This window comes from Odocoileus virginianus, chromosome 32 (assembly GCF_023699985.2).
Source record: "Odocoileus virginianus isolate 20LAN1187 ecotype Illinois chromosome 32, Ovbor_1.2, whole genome shotgun sequence".
Lineage (NCBI taxonomy): Eukaryota > Metazoa > Chordata > Mammalia > Artiodactyla > Cervidae > Odocoileus > Odocoileus virginianus.
The window spans coordinates 20,365,621-20,385,509 of record NC_069705.1 but is presented as its reverse complement, the minus strand read 5'-3'; the positions used below and the strand labels follow the sequence as shown (position 1 = coordinate 20,385,509).

The 19,889-nt window shown below is 42.7% G+C and overlaps 1 protein-coding gene across 7 annotated transcripts in view; it reads left to right on the top strand.

Moving 5' to 3' along the window:
• Nucleotides 1–19,889, top strand: part of DLC1 (DLC1 Rho GTPase activating protein) — a 489,149-nt gene that overhangs the window by 464,204 nt on the left and 5,056 nt on the right. For all 7 annotated transcript variants that reach the window (XM_070459963.1, XM_070459964.1, XM_070459965.1 and 4 more), the window contains 9 exons: nucleotides 826–907; nucleotides 7,442–7,505; nucleotides 9,081–10,486; nucleotides 11,375–11,551; nucleotides 14,013–14,172; nucleotides 14,302–14,500; nucleotides 16,129–16,342; nucleotides 18,032–18,146; nucleotides 19,262–19,480. In XM_070459963.1, coding sequence (XP_070316064.1) covers nucleotides 826–907; nucleotides 7,442–7,505; nucleotides 9,081–10,486; nucleotides 11,375–11,551; nucleotides 14,013–14,172; nucleotides 14,302–14,500; nucleotides 16,129–16,342; nucleotides 18,032–18,146; nucleotides 19,262–19,480 — 2,636 coding nt within the window. The remainder of the gene's footprint in view (nucleotides 1–825; nucleotides 908–7,441; nucleotides 7,506–9,080; nucleotides 10,487–11,374; nucleotides 11,552–14,012; nucleotides 14,173–14,301; nucleotides 14,501–16,128; nucleotides 16,343–18,031; nucleotides 18,147–19,261; nucleotides 19,481–19,889) is intronic.

The following is a 19,889-nucleotide window of genomic DNA, read 5'->3' as shown; positions in this document are numbered from 1 at the left end:
GAGCTTTGTCGTGTTCCATGGAAGCACTGTTGGTCGTCTTTCTCCCTACTCTTCCTGGATGTGTTTATCAACGAGGGACAGAAAAGTGAATTCCTCCATTGAGTTGACTCTTGCCCTTGTCTGCTTTTCGATTTTGATATAACTTAATGTATTCTTAGAGTAGTGAACTCTTCTACAGATAAAAGGATTTGGGATTCTGTCTTTCTGCACCAGCTTTAGAGCTGGCCTTTTGTTTCAGGGGGATTTATATAAACCACTGGAAAGCCATATGGAAGTGCTAGTATTTGTTTAAAAATAGCACATCCTGAATTCTCTTTAGCTTTTGATGTCATGCAAATGACTGGATTCCATTGACAACCACCATTGTTCTCTAGATCTTTCCTTGGCCTGGTTTTCTGTGACCTCTTCCCTGATCAAAAGTGAGTGAAGACACACATGGCGGGGGGAGGGAGGAAACAGCCACATTAGAAGGAAGCATCCTTCTGGTATTCATTCTGGTTTAAATTATAGTTTATATAGCAGGTCTGTTGACTGCTGATTTGTTTAAAGGTGAAACAGTGTTTTGAACCACTTATCTTTGACAACAGATACTTGAGTCTGCAGACCACTTGATATCCAAGCTCCTTTAGGACACAGAAGATATTGTCTTAAACTGCTTTACATTCCCATAGCACTTGGTAGGGAAGGAGGTAACCTGTACACAGTAAGTATTCAAGAAATTATCTTGTTTTTGAGGGGTTTTTTTTTCCTCCCTCTGCTAAACTGGGCTAGACTGGCAAGCGTCTGAATGCTTAATAAGTATATTTGTTTTTATTTTTCTTACAGATCTTCTGTTCCCCATTGATATTTCCTCAGTGAAGAGAGAGCATGATTTTTTGGACAGAGATGCTATTGAGGCTTTATGCAGGTAAACTGAAATGTTTTGAGTGCTTTCTTTCTCTTCATTTTTAAGAGCATAGTACTTATCACTGGGATGAGTTTGCTTTTGTCCTAATTATGTCAGGTGTCTTTCTTTTTGTCCGCACAGTATGCACAATCTTAGTTCCCCAGCCAGAGAGCGAACCCATGCCCCTTGCAGAAGCACGAAGTCTTAACCACCTGATGGCCAGGGAAGTCCCTATTTAGGTCAGGTTTTTGAATAGTATTTGGATATAGAGATTTACTTCCATATGACTCATAGGCCTTTTAATTAAAATTAGTAACTTCCTATTATTTAGTATTGCCATTAAAATAGCACAGTCCTAGGGCCTACTCAGTACCATTCCATATTTGATGCCATGTACTTTCTGAAACAGGTAATGCTCAGGCGGTTTGAAAACCTAGAACAGGGTTTTTTTTTAAGGCAGTGTAATTGACTGCTCAGCCCCACCCAGGTGTCCTCAAAGAGTCAAAGCTGCTGTCAAATGAAAGTAACACATTTAGAGAAATCAGTGGACGTGGGGGAGGGGGAGACTACGCCAAACTAGAGGCAGGAGGACCGTGGCTTGAATTCCAGGAAAGCATCTGAACCTCTTCAGCTTCCCCACGTACACATTCATAACGATAGGATTAAATAACGGCTGTAAAATAACAGTACAGCCTTTAACAGAAAGTAGATAGGCAGCAAATGAGCACTGATGGGAAATGTGAGAAAAACTGTCAGAAACCCTTGTTCGTGGTGCTGGTGGATTTTCACACTGAACAGTTCGCAGGCTTTAATGAAGTGGAAGTGATAAAATACGCAGCAGACGATGACAGGACACTGATAATCCTCTCCAGCTCTTCAGGACATATTCATTTTTAAGCTAATCATCCTTGTAATTTTTCTCAAAACCTGTAAGCCATCAAAGGTGAATTCTGGAGAGAAAAAGATCATGCACAGACTAATTCACTTATTGATTTGATTGTAAGATTAGTATTATTTTAATTTCGGTATTACTTTTAACTTGGAAAAGCATCATTGAGGTGGAATGACACCCAGGATGTATTTCCCTTTTACAGGCAAAGAAAGCAATTGTAGCTCTGTGAAAATACTGTTTTATGCCTTTTTTATGTCATCCAGTGGTTTTTGAAGCACCTAACTTAAGCAGGCATTTTAGGGAAAGACAAGTATGGTATTTACAATGGAGTATGGAATAGGGCTTCCCTGGTGGCTCAGAGGTTAAAGCGTCCACCTGCAATACGGGAGACCCGGGTTCGATCCCTGGGTCAGGAAGATCCCCTGGAGAGGAAATGGCAACCCACTCCAGTGTTCTTGCCTGGAGAATCCCATGGAGGAAGGAGCCTGGTGGGCTACAGTCCACGGGGTGGCAAAGAGTCAGACACAGCTGAGCTACTTCACTTTCACTTTCATGGAATAGACTAGTTCTCCTGGCTTCAGAAAGAAAAAAAAAAAGCCACATTAACCACAGAAACACTGTCACTTTTCAAATCCAATTGAATGACTGCTTAGAAAAGCCCAGGGTATGTAGACACTTTCTGAAAGGAACATGATTCCAAGGCCCCGCACCCCCACCCTGCAGAGTGTATAATATCATAGCTATGTCATCTGTAATGAAAAAATGTCCCTGATGCAGTTTAGGAGGGAAGGGACCACATCTGGTATATAAATTACTCCAGACATTTTTGAAATGTTTGAATGCTTAGCTGTGGGACAGAATTAATTTCTTCTCAATTCATCACTGGTGATAACGCATAGAAATGAGGTCACTCCTAAGATGTGTCCTAGGAGACATGCTCATTGCGTCAGATCATCCGTCTCACACATTTCAAGCTACTTAGTGAGCGTGCCCTGTAAACAGCAGCAACGGCTTAGGAATTTCTGGGTCATAAAAATATCATGGCAGCATCACAGCCCAAGGGGTCATGATTAAATTCTTGTTTTTTTAATATCAGTTTGAAATGCAGTTACCCTGTTCTGGGTCTAAGGGCATCCTCCATACCCTGTGCCTTGTACTGGCTCTCAGCACCGTCAGAGGGTCTGCCTCTCTTTGAAGGGAGTAAACCTGTACTCTTAGATCTTTGATGAAAAGAAAAGCCTAAAAACAACTAGACCTTGCTCTCTCTTAGGATTCCACAACTGTATTCTGATTGGTCTTTGGTTTCTCTTGCTGTTATATGTTTCTCTTATGTGTAGAATAATATCTCATAGGTTAAGTGTAAGAAGGAAATGCAATGATGGATGTCAAGTGCTTTAAAATTTATCAGTCCTAAAACCAACACCCAGATTTGAGTATGTGGAGAAAAGCTTGAGGTGGGATTCAGAATTCACAGGAATAGTCATCAAGTTGATTGTAATGAAAAACCCAAGGTCTCTTGTCCACACTTTCACATAAACAGACTTCTTATGGCAAATGATTTTCCTTGGAGAGGGCTAAAGGAATGTTCTGAAAAAGGAAGTGGCAAGCATCTTCCTTGGAAATGCCCTCCAGATCCTGGGATGGTCATCAGAGTTGCTGGGGACACTTGCTTTTACTGATGATGATATTCATCTCATTTGCTAGACTGGCCTCTTCTATGTACTCGCTCAGCCCACAGAATTCAAAGAGCCAGCAGATCCTGAATCTATAGTGTTGTTTGAAACTTTGCCTTGTGATCTGTCAAGTTTTTTCCTAGACAGACTGTTTCATAGACTTCCATCTTTTTGCCTTGTTGAAACAGTTTGAGCAGTTGATTTTAAATATATATGGTAATATAGTTAACAGAAACTCAGCTAAAAGTTTTACTTTAATAAAATATTATTAAATATTTAATAGTTTTTACTTTAAAACTTTTTTAGGTTTGTTTTAAAGGAAATAATTCTTACATGGTTTTTCTTTACTGCCACCCCTCCTCCCCCCACCCCCACACACAGATCAAATGCTCCCATTTACATACTAGTACACACTCCCATGTTCTGCTTAGAGGTTATTATAAACATTCATGTACTTACAACTTGTGCAGATATTAAAGCTCCTTTTGGTCAATAATCTAGTAGGTGCTGACCTCTTAACATAATCTACTAAGAGCAGAAAACTTGTCGACAGTGTGTTCTTGAGAATGATAATGATAACGGTCTTAAATAATACAAAGTTTTATAATGACCAAAAGTTGTAATTATGCAACTACTAGATTGTTTGGGTTTGGATTTCTTACCAGCATTCTTAGCATGCACACTTGTAAGGAGTGAACGTACTTGCTTCCTTGGAGAGATTGGCTTTTGTCCCAGTCATGCTAGCTTTGCTGTTACGATCCAACCCCAAGGATAAGGCCGAGATTCTGAGAGCATCACATTGAGTATTAATACTGGAGGACTGATTCACTTGTCTTGAAGCATATGCAGATGATAATGCAAACTGTGACCTCTTAGAATACCTTTTCTGAAATCTTCTCTCTATAACTTCATATATCCCACATTGCTGTTTTCCTGTGAGGTTACAACTGACTCCTATGAATACACCAAAGAATTACTTAAATAAAATGATAATCATATAATGACAAATCACATAATGACAGGAGCGTCTTCAGTCTGTACTTTATTATATAATCACCCTTGAAGAGCCTAAGGTCTGTGAAGCGCCCAGCCATTTAGTACATTTCAGCTATGTTACTATTTTGGTCCTATTAAAAGAAAAGCAATTGCAGTAATTCCAAGAAAATATCTTTAAGGCCTGGAAGAATTTTTGTCAGGTCTATGTGGGAAATTGTTCCTTTTTTCTTTCTTTCTTTTTTTTTTTAATATTTTTAAATAGTATATTTCCTAGGAAACTCAACATTATGCTTTTAGTGCCAAATAATAACAGCATCTTAGAAATACATTTCTTTGAACCTTTCATTTCACCTTCAGCATCTCAAAGTAGAATAAAACTGGTAAGCTATTCCTGGATGTTCTTGACACCTGGCTAGTATTTATTCTTTGGGGGGGGTATATTCTTAGAGAGAGATGGGGGAACAATATTCTTGGGGTTTTTTTTTTTTTTGGATGTTTTATTCTTTTTTTAAAAAAAATTATTTTAATTGGAGGGTAATTACTTTAGAGTATTGCGATGGTTTCTGCCATATATCGGACCATAGGTATACGTTCCTTTTTCCTTTCTCACTTCTCTTCTGCTTTCCCTGTTTTCACTTTGACTACGTGAGGCCCAGGACCACGCCTGCCATGGTTTTATCAGGGTGCTTGCAGCTTCTCTAGCAGAGCTCTTGAACCTCTGATGGCTCACTCTGTGCCCCCTCCCCCTCTGAGCTGAGTGCAAGTTGCCCAGCAGATAAGACTGACACATTCCTGAGGAGCTGAGCCAGCAGGGACCCTGGGGGCCAGAAAGGACCCGGGCTTCCGGACAGGCAGCGTGAGATACCAGTGTCTGCCACTCACTGGAGGAGTCATACTTAGGGTAGAAGCTGCTCCCATATATTATCATGATTAACATTTATTTTAGAAAGGAATGCGGAAGAGACTGCTTCTCAGGGCCAGAGTCACTGTGTTTGAGTCCTGTAGCCCTGGACCAGGTTTGTGCCCACTCCAAGCCTCATTTCCTCATCTATACATTGAAAATAAATAGTAGTATCTCTATCAAGACGAAATAATACACGCGAGGCTCCAGGCACAATGCCTGACCCAAAGTGCGTCCCCAACTGCTACTTCCTGTCAGTACCCTCTCTAAATTGGTAACATCCCACTTTGGAGGTGCTTAGGGGGCACGTGAATTCCATGAAAACTTCAGGAATAACTCCTGGGCTTCAGTTTTGAAGTACCGTTAGCTTGATGCTACCAAGAGAAAAAGATAACGCTGACCTTTACAAAAATGACCTTTGGGGTCTTTTCTGTTTGACTCAAATCTGCAGCTTGTGAAGTAAGTCCCTCCCCAACCCCCACAGGCATCCATGCCTAGTAAACTTGATTATAAACACCACTCAACCATTAAAGCCCAAATGAAGTCAAGTGGGTATTTGATTTCAGGTTTGATTAATGAAACCCAGACCTAAGACTGTAACCATCCTGGATTCTTTACATCTTAAAAACATTTGAGAACTAAAACACTGTGGATACAAGTCATTGAAATAATGGATGCCCCTTTGAAAGGAACTTTATATCCACTCGTTTTAATGTCTGTGGACTTTTTTTTAAAGTTATTTTGTTTTCTTTCCCTTCCCATTATCAGAGAGAATTTTCCTGAGCATAGGTGCTCTGTTTAGGGTTATCTCTGTTTATCCTATAAGCAGGCTACCACATAATCTATGAAATCAAAGGCAGTCTTATCAGCAGGAAAAAATATTTTCTACCCTCCTTTATCCAAGTTATTAGACAAGCTGCAAGAACAGGATCAGAACGATAGAGCCTTGAAGAGGGCTCAGAATCAGTTTGAATTTGTGTGCATTAAATGCGCTTGTCCTGTGAAATAGGAAGAACTTCAATCTTAACTGATGGTGCAAGACAGCAGCTACGTTAAGGATTCATTTGAAGACAATTAAATGATGGTCATCTGGAAGACGTTAGAAAGATTTGGGGCCTGAAGAGCTGTCATTCAAAGTTTTACATGCCATTTATCTGTATAAATAATACAGATTATTTATCTGTAAAGGGTTTCTTTCTTTGAGCTATATCATTATTTCCCAGTGAGGTGGAGTTTTGCTTTGTTTTAAGTACTTCATTTTTGATGAAGCTAAGTTACTTTCCTAATTTTAAATTATTACTCTTTGGCAGGAATTAAAAAAAAAGAAAAAGCATTCAGAGTAAAAAAATTGACTCCTGTTCCAAAGAAGAATCTGATTCAAGCACTTATTTTTTGAATTTTTAAAGATGTTGACCTTTGAAGTATACAGTTTTTAAAATTAATCATTTGCACTGTTGCTACGACTATACCAATGCATTTTCCTGTCCTATACAGGAAGCTGAAAAAAAGAATTAGGTAATAAAGAACGTTCAAATCTCCTTTCTATATAGAGCTCACTAAATTTTTTAACAGACTACCTATCATTTATCATTTGTCAGAGATAACTAAAAATAGCTTTATTTTTATATTTGAATTTTGATTTGAGATAGAATACATTACAACAGCAAACACTTTATTCACCATCAGCTCAGCTTGGTTACTTGTTCATGTTCCTATTTCTGTGAAAGGAGACATCACTGGCATTTACTTCTTGGCACGGGGTGGAAATACTTAATGGCTCAACTTAGGGGCTATTGGAAGAATACATGTCTTCGAATGAGGGTTGTTTGTTCTGTGAAGAATAAGAGGCACTTTACAGAACCATTGCAGGGTGCCATTTCACTGTAAAATAGTAATATTAAATGTAAATAAAACAACTTGTGAAATATAAAAGTATTTTTAAACTTCACTTTTTAAAGAAATTTCGAATACTCTTCTCAATTGTAGATATTAATGGATTTAAAGAAACTCAAACATGTCAACTGTTTGGAAAAAATATTTATCCACCATCCATGGTTTCATATCTTTGCTAATGTTATTTCTTTGCCCTGTAGGCGTCTAAATACTTTAAACAAATGTGCGGTGATGAAGCTGGAAATTAGTCCTCATCGGAAAAGAGTGAGTATATAAAATGTATCATAGGGTAGGAGCAAAGGAGAAGATGAAAAACTGGATTATGTGTTTTGTGATAGATTTTGTTGCACAAATTCTTATTTCCTTGTTCTAAAAATACCTACATTTTAAATGTTATAATCCAGGCAGGTTTACCAAAAACTGTGTAGCCTTATGTAGTTGAAACCAATAGCTGCAGCTAGCCAATAATCTGTGTCTCGCCTGCTATTTTTGATCTGAACAGATTTTCTGTGATTTTGCCTCATTAACTCAGTGCCTACAACATATTAAAGGGATGAGGCTTAAGGAATTCCGGTGCATTTTGCACTGCCTCTCTGCAGAAACTGCAGCTGAAGTTCTTGGGAACTCTGTCTTCCCACGTGCAACAGAACCTGTGTTTTGAAGCTGTAGAGATGGCAGGGAAGGCTGGCTGGTGGGATATGGAAGACTAGAGCTTTGAAGGGAGAAAAGGAATTAGAGGAGGAAGAGGGAGGGCTGGAAATCCCACACATTCTAGTGAAATGCCTGCACATAACTGATTCGGATGGTATTTTCTCCTGTTTGAAATGTGAGGACGTCTTATGAGATCTTAGGAGAAGAGGTGGGTGTAGTGGTGGGAGTGAATGCCACAAATTAGAGTAAACAGAAGTGAGTTTGGTCAAAGAACATATTTTTCACTGTCAAGAGTACTGATTTTAATTATCTAACCTGCCCCAAGTTGCCTTCTTGGGGGAGTTAAACCTTTTAAACAAATGAGCGGGAACCTCACCTCACACTGTGAGGAGCTGTGGAGAGGAGCCTGCAGGTCAGCGTTCAGTGCTCTCCACCCACTGTCCCAGGAGACCCTGCTCACAGGAGATGCTCCACATGCATCACACTGAGCTGTGCCTCTTGATATCCCATCAAGGGGCTCGGATGCAATAGTCTGTCACAGTGGAACCCTGGGTCCCGTCTTTAAGTCAGGCATCACCAGCAGAGATGTTCTGTCAGGTGTGCGCATGTTACATGCCGTCAGAACTGCGTATTTGTGAGACCTTATTAAATGGGCTGGACCATGCCTGAGTTTGAAATGTCATAGGACTCTTGTGGCACTAACTCTGGCTCCCATATTGGTGGGGGAGGAATGAAAAGGAACAGGGAAGAGGCTGAGAGTGTTCGGGAACCACCATTTTAGTTGCAAAAGGGAATATAAACACATACTATCAACAGACAGCAAAACTGGAGGCAGACCAGAGGGAGTCCTACCCGTTGCTGATTCCAGTTCAAAATATTTTACATGCCTGGAATTTTCACAGATCTCAGAGGTTTCCTCTGTGAGCAATTTAAGAGCAGCCTATAGATCCCAGAGTTTCCATAAAATAACTCTTATTTAGCTTGAAACACTTGCTCAGGCTTTTTCCTGTGAAATGCTTACATTTATCTTGGTTATTTTAAAAAATAATAATAAAGCTGTAAGGCGGGGAGGGGTATTGACATGAATGGCATTCTGGTCAGTCTCCTGGCCCCTGGGCCTCGGGTCATGCCCTGCCCCGTGCTGTCTGCCGGTTTCAGGGAACGAATGGTTCCCTTCTGTCTTTGCAGAGCGAGGATTCCGACGAGGACGAGCCTTGTGCAATAAGTGGCAAATGGACTTTCCAGAGGGACAGCAAGAGGTGGTCCCGGCTTGAAGAGTTTGACGTCTTTTCTCCAAAGCAGGACCCCATCCCTGGGTCCCCAGACGCTGTCCACCTGAAGAGCACCCCAAGCCATGAAAGTATGCTGACGGACCTCAGCGATCGCCAGGAGGTGGCTTCTGTCCGCAGCACCTGCAGCCTCACCACCCACGCGCCCCAGCGTGGGGAGGCAGCCCCAGCCCGGACTAACTCCGTCCTCAGCGTCTGCTCCTCCGGCACCTTTGTAGGCAACGATGACTCCTTCTGCAGCCTGCCTTCTCCCAAGGAACTGTCCAGCTTCAGCTTCAGCATGAAGGGCCACGAGAAGACCAAGTCCAAGACGCACAGCCTGCTGAAGCGCATGGAGAGCTTAAAGCTCAAGGGCTCCCACCACAGCAAGCACAAGGCGCCTTCCAAGCTGGGTCTGATCATCAGTGGGCCCATCCTGCAGGAGGGGGTGGACGAGGAGAAACTGAAGCAGCTGAACTGCGTGGAGATCTCCGCCCTCAACGGCAACCACATCAACGTCCCTATGGTACGGAAGAGGAGCATCTCCAGTTCCACGCAGACCAGCAGCAGCAGCAGCCAGTCTGAGACCAGCAGCAACGTGAGCACACCCAGTCCCGTCACCAGGACCCGGAGTCTCAGCGCCTGCAACAAGCGGGGAGGCATGTACTTGGAGGGCTTCGATCCCTTCAATCAGTCCACGTTCAACAACGTCATGGAGCAGAACTGTAAAAACCGGGAGAGCTACCCGGAGGACACGGTGTTCTACATCCCAGAGGACCACAAGCCCGGCACCTTCCCGAAAGCCCTTTCCAATGGCAGTTTCTCTCCCTCAGGGAATAACAGCTCTGTGAACTGGAGGACCGGGAGCTTCCACGGCCCCGGCCACATCAGCCTGAGGAGAGAAGACAGCAGCCCCAAGGAACTTAAGAGACGTAACTCCTCGAGCTCTGTGAGCAGCCGCCTGAGTATCTATGACAACGTGCCGGGCTCCATCCTCTATTCCAGCTCGGGTGACCTGGCCGATCTGGAGAACGAGGACATCTTCCCCGAGCTGGACGACATCCTCTACCACGTGAAGGGGATGCAGAGGATAGTCAACCAGTGGTCGGAGAAGTTTTCCGATGAGGGAGACTCCGACTCGGCCCTGGACTCCGTCTCACCGTGCCCGTCCTCTCCCAAGCAGATACACCTGGACGTGGACAACGACCGAGCCACCCCCAGTGACCTGGACAGCACAGGCAACTCACTGAACGAGCCCGAGGAGCCCTCTGACATCCCGGAGAGGAGGGATTCTGGGGTCGGGGCCTCCCTGACCAGGTCCAGCAGGTACGTTTCTCTTACCTGTTGGGGGTGAGGGGCAGGAGATCAGAAAGGGGCTGCTTCTGCTTGCTGTGTAGGGGACATGGGATTGAGCCATTTATAGCCATGAAATTCCTAAGGAAAGTGCTAGATGGGAAAATCCTATCATCCTAAAAGATTAATGAACATCGTTCACTGGGTACCAGAATTTCAGTTTGGGAAGAAGTCAGTTCTGTGGATGGATAGCAGGGTTGATTGACTGTACAACACTTTGTCATTGTTGTTGCTTAGTCGCTTCAGTCGTGTCCAGTTCTTTGTGACCCCATGGACTGCAGCCCACCAGGCTCCTCTCTCCATGGGATTTCCCAGGCAAGGATACTGGAGTGGGTTGCCATTTCCTCCTCCAGGGGATCTTCCCGACCACAGGGATTGAAGCCACGTCTCCTGCCTGACAGGCGGATTCTTTACCACTGAGCCACCAGGGAACCCCAACACCGTGGATATGTTTAATGCTTCATGTACTTGAGTGAGTGAAAGTCGCTCAGTCGTGTCCGACTTTTTGCAACCCCATGGACTATACAGCCCATGGAATTCTCCAGGCCAGAATACTGGAGTGGGTAGCCTTTCGCTTTTCCAGGGCATCTTCCCAACCCAAGGATTGAACTCAGGTCACCCTCCTTGCAGGTGGATTCTTTACCAGCTGAGCCACAGGGAACTTAACTGTATACAAAGTGGTTAAACGAGTAAATTTTATTTATGTATATACTTTACCACAGGATAAAATAAAAACAGACTGAAATGGAAATTGAATCTTCTCAGTTCCTAAGATTAGAGGCCAGTGAGCGACCCACTGCTGACTGTGTGTCAACCCACTAAAAATCTTTCATACTCACATTCCGCCCCCTTCTCTCTCAGGCACAGGCTGAGATGGCACAGCTTCCAGAGCTCTCATCGGCCAAGCCTAAACTCCGTGTCACTGCAGATTAACTGCCAGTCTGTGGCCCAGATGAACCTGCTGCAGAAGTACTCCCTCTTGAAGTTAACCGCCCTGCTGGAGAAATACACGCCTTCTAATAAGCATGGCTTTAGCTGGTAAGGGTTTAAACTGCCCAGTGAACCATATTTGAAAACATTTTCAACCAGCACTGTCCCAGCACTAAGGGTGTAACAGGTGGATCCTGTATCTTGAGTTCATTGTCCCGACACTCTAAGTGTCTACATTCTTGAATCCACGTGCAATACTGCTTAAGCTGGTATAGCTTTAGGGAATTTCCATCGGGGCTGGTTGAGTTTTCAGCACTAGGAGTGACAAGCTGCCAGTTGATAGGGTGAGACTGCTTTAGTCTTCTACTTCACTGTCCAGGCGCTTCCTTCCCAGTGGTAGGAATAGCCCACCACAGGCAAATACATGTACATGATCAGATAATATTTTGGAAGGAAGGGAAGAAAACTTTAGATCATGGGATGTTATGAGAGCAACTTTGAAATGCTTGATGTACAGTGCTTGGCTTTGTAACCCTCTTCATGCACGTTTTTTAGAAATCATTTTTGATTGATATAGGTATCTGCACTATCACAAAAATCTACCTGGGCTAAAGAGTTTAGGTTATGTTTTTTCCAACAAAGATTCTTGAGCAGTGAATAATAAAGGAATTCACCACTCTAATATATTATAAACAAAAATAATGTACAAAAATAAAATTTATTGAACTGTCCACACTTTGGTTTGGTCCTTGGTGTATTTACTGTGAGATGTAGACTGCTTGGCTGAATAGGTCATGGACAGGAGCCATTATGTGCATATTTTTTTCTACTGAGTGCAAAGCAGATAAATGTCTCTACATTGACATCCCAGCACATTTTGCAGTGTCAGCTGGGTATCCTTCAGTCTTTTCACTAATCTAAGTGTTCATTATCCACTTGCACAATTTTAGTTCTTTATAAAAATGGAGACTAGGTCCATTTCATTAGCATCACTTGGTAGCAAAACCAGAATCAGTGCAGCAACGTAACTTCTCTCTCCAGCTCCTCCCCTCCTTGGGACTCGTAGTGAGGTTAACTTCGGCATCAAAGCATCTCCTGTTCAAAGGCTGTTATTATGTGAGCCCTGCTAAATACAGAAGTTGTTTGTTCTGAATGACAGAAATAAGTATTGACTGGTTTATCCCCCACATGCTTCAGATTCTCGGTGGAGATCGTAATGTGTTCCTTGTACATTCCGCCGCTGGGCTTTTCTCCCCGACAAAGCAAGTATTATGCGTACTCAGAGCCGCAATCCATATACTTCACTGTATGGAAATACAGATTTGGCCCTGCGCTTCAGTTTTACCTTTCCTAGAGCTATAAACAGTAACACACCGTGGCTGTGGGTTTAGCACTCTAAAGTCAAGGCAGTCTGCCTTCCGCACTGTTCCTCTGTGCTTCAAGCCAGAGTTTCCCTGCTGGCTATTTAAAACTGCATATTTCACATTCTCAGTTCTGAGTGGCCCACCACCCCCCCTCGCCACCAAACCCTCAAGAATCTGAAAGTCCAGAATACTTCTTGAGTTCTGGTCAGTTTTTCCAGTGAGGCAAAACCAAACGTTAAAGCCTCATACTGTGGGATCCATGGAGTAAGGAGAAATTCTACACAAAGTTCTTTTCCTGTTCAGCTTTGCCCTTTCTTGTCCCATTCAGAGAGGTCATTTGTAGAGCTGAAATTTCTGCTTGACAGCATTAAATACATGACATGGGTTTCCTGCTGTTGCACACACTGCTGAGGCTGGACCTGGTGTCAGGACTCCAGGGAGCCTGGGGTAGGCTCACAAAACCCTCATTGTTCTCCTCTGTCTTCCTTTAGAAAGCTAAAGATGTTATGTTCTCTCGGGTCATCAGCAGGAGAATTTATTTTGACTTCGAGTCATTAGCTTGCCTTCCCCCACCCCCGCCACATTGAGCTCTGGAGTTAGTTCTCATTATGTGAGACCAACATCACATATTTGCTATTTTTTTTTTTCATCCTGATCTTTTTTTTATCCTAAGTACTTTGGGATCTCATCAAGAGCTTAGAAATGATTCTCATCCATTTTCAGGACAAATGGGAACTTGTTTCTCAGCTCTATCCTGAAGTGCCTACTTAGGGTCTTGACTGTAGCTTTCTCCTCTTGTTCCTATGCCGCCATTTTGGAAGGAAGCCCATCTTCTCCCTTAAGAAAATAGACCCCATTCTCAGAACTAACAGTGGAGGGAGAATCCCCAGTTGAGGAAATGTTATTGGGCCTCATGGCCCCAAATGTTAGAAAATCTAGAACAGCACTGTCCGGTGGGATTTTCTGTAGTGGTAGGAATGTTCCATATTTGCACAGTCCAGTAGTAGCTACCAGCCACAAATGGCTATTGAGCACTTAAAATGTGACTGATATGACTAAGGAACTGAATTTGTAATTTTGTTTAAATTTAAATAGCCACCTTATTAGCACAGATCTAGAACCCACAGGGCTTACCTGCAGAGACGGACAAAATGTGCAGAAGACAAGTAATCATATCCCTCCCAACTCCAATATTTTTTCAATAGGGCTGTGCCCAAGTTCATGAAAAGGATCAAGGTTCCAGACTACAAGGACCGGAATGTATTCGGGGTCCCTCTGACGGTCAACGTGCAGCGCACAGGACAGCCCCTCCCCCAGAGCATCCAGCAGGCCATGCGCTACCTCCGCAACCATTGTTTGGATCAGGTGAGAGCCGATGTCTGCAGGTTCCACTTAATCATGGGAGCTCAGGTGCATGCATCATTTTCTAGCTCTGCCGTGAAAATGTTGCTTTCCTCTTGACATTTTACATTTTGTTTTGTTTTTCCAACAAAGGTTGGGCTCTTCAGAAAATCGGGTGTCAAATCCCGGATTCAGGCTCTGCGCCAGATGAATGAAAGCACCACAGATTGTGTCAACTATGAGGGACAGTCTGCTTATGATGTGGCAGACATGCTGAAGCAGTATTTTCGAGACCTTCCTGAGCCACTGATGACGAACAAGCTCTCAGAAACCTTTCTGCAGATATACCAGTGTGAGTGTTCTTTGACCTTGACATGGTTGTTGGTGGGAGAAGTGGGGTTAGCCAAAACCTGTAGCTCCTTTGATGCCCTTCTTTTGGACCCACATCGTGACCTCTTAGAGACAGGTCATCAGTTTTTGTTTTGTTTCTTTTTTGCCTTCTTGTTTGCAAAACAGATTTCTCTACATCTGTTGAGTAGTGAAGGAAACTCCTTTGTCATCGTTCTCCAGTTACTAAGCAATTGTACATCTTTACATTCAAATCCAGGAACTCATTTTTTTTCATTCAAGACCAGTGTTAATCTAACATACTTAAAAGAACAGATTCCAAGATATCTCTCTCTGCCTTGTCTATAGGTATTTCAGTTGCTTCACTTCTCTCTAGCAAAGCCTGTTGTGTTTAAAATTTCACAGGTGTCCATGTGTTTTATCTTGCTGTAAAATGAATAAATAATCTTTCTGTTATGCATCTCAGCTTCTGCCAGAAATAGTTGGGGAAACAATCCCCATGCCCATCTCACTTTTAAGTAAAGCTTAAAGCAAACAGTTGTCTAAGTTGATGATCAAGATCAGGATTGTAGCTTTCACAGCTTTGTGTTTTCCTTGGCTCAGTGTGGTATTACAGCAATGTAATTTAAAAGCACCTTCTCTCCAAGCTACAATTGTCTTTAGAATTGGCGCATGGGACTTGACTTTATGAGAAGTGGAGCTGGTCTGGATTATTTCATTATTTGTTCCATCCTTTCAGATTTTATGAAAACACAGGTCACATTTCCCCCACCAAGGTATTTGTTATGTATTGTAACCATGGAGCTGTTTAATCAGTTTGTCCTATGGAGCTGCGTTTGAGTGACTTGAATTTTCCACCACATGCCTTTTAAAAGAAAAATTTGCCTAGTATAAGAGACCTGAAAGTTGGGTTCAGCATTTTCTACCTGTATTATTAGTTTATACATATATATACATTATATTATATTGTTATATTGTTTATATTTTTATGGGTTTATTTCTCAAGCATGTATTTTTACTACTAGCCTCTCAGTACACTTTCCAGAGCTTAAATTACTACATAAAAAACATATCTGTTGTTTAAATTGAATATTTTAGCAGCTTCCTTTCCTCATTTAAAGAATGAGCAGATCAGTTAACATTAGGAAAGTCCTCAGATATGCTGAACACTTTGTAGTCAAAGTGAAGAAATCTCAGTTTTCGTACTCTTGTATGTGTCTTTAATAAATTTCTCATTGAAACTGAACAAAAGTATAAGCCTATAATGTTCAGTAATTGAGAATGGTAAACTAGGAGTTTTGAAAAAAGTACTTAGAAAAGAAAGAAACCAAACTTCCATAAACTAAAACAGCAGACATCATCTGGAGTTGAACTCTGAGGTGGATTTAGGAGTATATTTTCATGGTGGGTGTTTAAAATTCTCAGATCCTCCACAGGCAGGAAATACTTGAGGGTAGTGACGGTGGTGGCTGTCCCTAATTTCTTCCATATTAACCTCAAGTACACTTTCTGCAAGTGCTTGTTCAGTGCTGGGCTGAGGTCTTTGGTGTCGATATTTGCTTTGGGAACGTTTCCTTGCAAGCGTACATGGAAAATCACTGGGTTGACGGGAGAAGTGCTGGTGTCGCGCAGATGTGCCCAAGGACCAGCGTCTCCAGGCGATCAAGGCCGCCATCATGCTCCTGCCCGACGAGAACCGGGAGGTCCTGCAGACGCTCCTCTACTTCCTGAGCGATGTCACTGCGGCCGTCAAGGAGAACCAGATGACCCCCACCAACCTGGCCGTCTGCTTGGCGCCTTCCCTCTTCCACCTCAACACTCTGAAGAGAGAGAACTCCTCCCCGAGGTGCGTGCGGGTCCAATGCGCTGCGCACGCCCTTGTGACAACACGCTGCGCACGCGCGGTGACAATGCGCATGCCCCGTGACAATGCGCATGCCCCGTTGTTCAGACAGCGGCAGCTTCCCTGTCCTGATAGAGCTGTCCGCGTGTTTTTTGTTGTGTTAATACCTGAATCCAGCAAAACGGAGTTTGGCCTCCTTTCACAGCCCACGTTCCTCACCTCTGCTTCTCCCATCCGTCCTACTCAGCCCTGGGGGTGTGGCCTCCTAGACAATCTAGTTTCAACCCGTTTTTGAGAAACGTTTGCATTCCTGCTTTGCCACGGCAAGGGTTTCCCCTGACCCTCCGCCAGTGCCCTCGGTAACGTGGTCATCACACTTTCTGCCTGCAAAGAATCATGAGGGTTTACTGACCTCCAAAACAGTCCTGGCTTCTGCATAAATAAAACCAATCTGGCTTGGCCTCTTCAATAGAACCGACCTGCTGGCCTGTGCCGGAGGTTGAAAGGAGCTGGATGTGAAATAAGTAAGGATAGTGTTCGGCCTTAAAAGTTAAGAGCCCGGCTGAGCCAATGTTGCAGTTTCGCCTTAGATGCAGAGAATGTGAAGTGACTGTGGAAGTCGAGGAGTCTGGAAAAGAACTAAGGCTGATGTTTGCTCAGTACTTATTTTGTCCCCAGCAAGGGGCTACGCCCTGGACTTTCATTATCAACTTTAATCCTCCTAACAATTGAAGGAGGCAAAGCTGCTGTTACTATCTATTTTATACATGAGGTGTGACTGCGGGGCAGGTCCATTAAGTAACTAACTTGCTTCTGTCTGATGGGGAAAAAATGGCAGAGGAACTTCTTTCTTACATGAATATTTCATATAAAGTAGGAAAGGAGTCATTAACTCCTTTCTACCAAATTCATCCTGCTGATCCTTTTCCTCAACTCTAAAGGAACTTGACAGATAGTTCTCAGCTGTTGGGATGGGGTCAGCCTAGTTGTGTTAGGTGAAGTTAGCTTTGCTTCTGAAAGACATACAATGCTTAATTAACTAGTTCCAACCATTGACTAGAGCATTCCTGCTTTAATGGGAGAGAGAACTAAAGGGGAGCAGTAGAAAGAGATCAGATAAGATTAAGACAAACCACTAGGAAACAATAGACTTTTCTCTCACCAACAGGAGGGACTCCTGTTTAATTTTAAACTGTAAAGAATGATCCTATTTACCCCCAATGAACTGTGCTTCCCACCCACCCACCAGTCAAAGCTGCCTTTCCTTCTCCCCACCCCACATGTTTAGACCTTATAAGCTTCCCTGTTTCAATAGGAACCTATTTAACATGGTGGTTTTATTTTTGTGGGCTGCATAGTATGGGGGAATCTTAGTTACCCCGACCAGGACCCGAACCCACGCCCCCTGCTTTGGGAGCTTAGATATGTAATCACTGGGCCACCAGGGAAGTCCCTAACATGATGGTTTTAAGTAGCCAGGATTTCATCAGAGATGGTCTCTTTCATGTTTTTTGTATGTTGTTGATACAACTGAGAAATTTTAGTGACCAAAATAAAATTCTCTTCAACTACTTAATGTCAAATAAGCTCCAGTGAAATAGCCTTTTTCTCTCCTTTAGGTTTCCTAGAATAACACACTGATTAAAAATATATAAACATTTGAATCTTGCCTATTCTCATTTCTCTCTCTAGGGTAATGCAAAGAAAACAGAGTTTGGGCAAACCAGATCAGAAAGATCTGAATGAGAATCTCGCTGCCACTCAAGGGCTAGCCCATATGATTGCTGAGTGCAAGAAGCTTTTCCAGGTAGGGAGATGGAAAGTTTTGTTATTGGTTGAGGATAATGTAAATAGGGGCAACATCTTGGGCTCCATACTTGTTCACATCATAACCAAAAGATCTTTTCCAAGCTAGAAATTATATATGTAGTCTGAGAATGTCTTATTTATGTATTTTATGTTATATAAGCTCCGTAGAGTTAATATATTTCATGAAATTGCCAACCTTCATACCCCTTTACTTAGAAAACAAAAACTACAAATTATCTGAAGTAAATTCTGCATTTGAGGTGCAACCACTATGGGAAACAGTACCGCATTTCCTCAAAAAATTAAAAATAGAACTACATTATAATCCAGCAATTCCACTTGTAGGTGTATATCCAAATGAAAAAAAAAAACCACTAAACCTAAGTGTCCATCAACAGATGAAAGGATAAAGAGCTAAAAAATATGTGGGGCGTGTCTGTGTGTGTATATATAAAATGAAATACTACTCCGCCATTAAAAAAAGAATGAAATTTTGAGTTTCGCCATTTGCAGCAACATGGATGGACCTGGAGGGCATTATTCTTAGTATAATAAGCCAGACAGGGAAAAACAAGTACTGCATGCACCTGTCTGTACTTATATGTAGAACCTAAAAAATAAGACAAAAGAATGAATACAATGAAACAGAAACAGACTCACAGGTATAGAGAACAAAATAGTTTTTTGAGGGGTTAAACCACAAGATATATTGTACAGCACAGGGAATATAGCCAATATTTTATCGTAACTTTAAATGGAATATATAAAAATTTTTTAGATCACTATGTTAGACTCTTGAAAGTATTATAATATTGTAAAATTAGCTATATTTCAATTAAAAAAAATTCTGTGTCTTCATCAGTGTATGCCTTGTTTTAGTCACTGTCTTCTATTGTAACTTCTTCCTAAAGAGGAGGCCCTCACACAAGAATAAGCTTTCTAGGTACCTTTATCAAAATGCTCTGCTTGCATCCTCGTGATACCATGTGAAGTCAGCAGGGACACCCTTCACCTGGGAAGCAGGGGGATTAGACTGCTTTCACAGCCTTGAGGATCCTGCCACTTCCACCAATGGGCAACAGACATCCTTTTTGTCTCTCGTGTCACTCCCAGGTTCCTGAGGAAATGAGCCGATGTCGAAATTCCTACACCGAACAGGAGCTAAAGCCCCTTACCCTCGAAGCGTTAGGACGCCTTTGTAATGATGAGTCAGCGGACTACCAACACTTCCTCCAGGACTGTGTGGACAGCCTGTTTAAAGAGGTCAAAGAGAAGTTCAAAGGCTGGGTCAGCTACTCCACATCTGAGCAGGCTGAGCTCTCCTATAAGAAGGTGAGTTGTATCCTTGTTGTCAGCCATTCGAGTCTGGTGGTTGGGACTTGGATTCATTAGAGACCAGACCCTTTTGCCAACACAGTTCTCTGTGGCGGTCTGTCACCCATTGCCTTAGTTCTAGAACTGGGCAGATAGGTGATTCATATCCCTGAGGTAAGAGTGGAAACCAGTTCGTTGAGGGATGGTACACTCATTGAACTCACGTCAGAGGAAACTAGCTAGTGAAATCCTTTGGCTCCATAGAATCTTGCAAGAGTTTCCAGGAATGTTTCTCTAATGGTCTTGGGCCTTCGGGCGTTTTATGAGGAGCTCGGCTGTCTCCATCCTTTGATTGGAATCCCCTCAGGCTCTCCTCTGTTCTCAGTCACTCTTCCCCTGGCGCTCTAATGAGCAGGGAGTGCTGGGG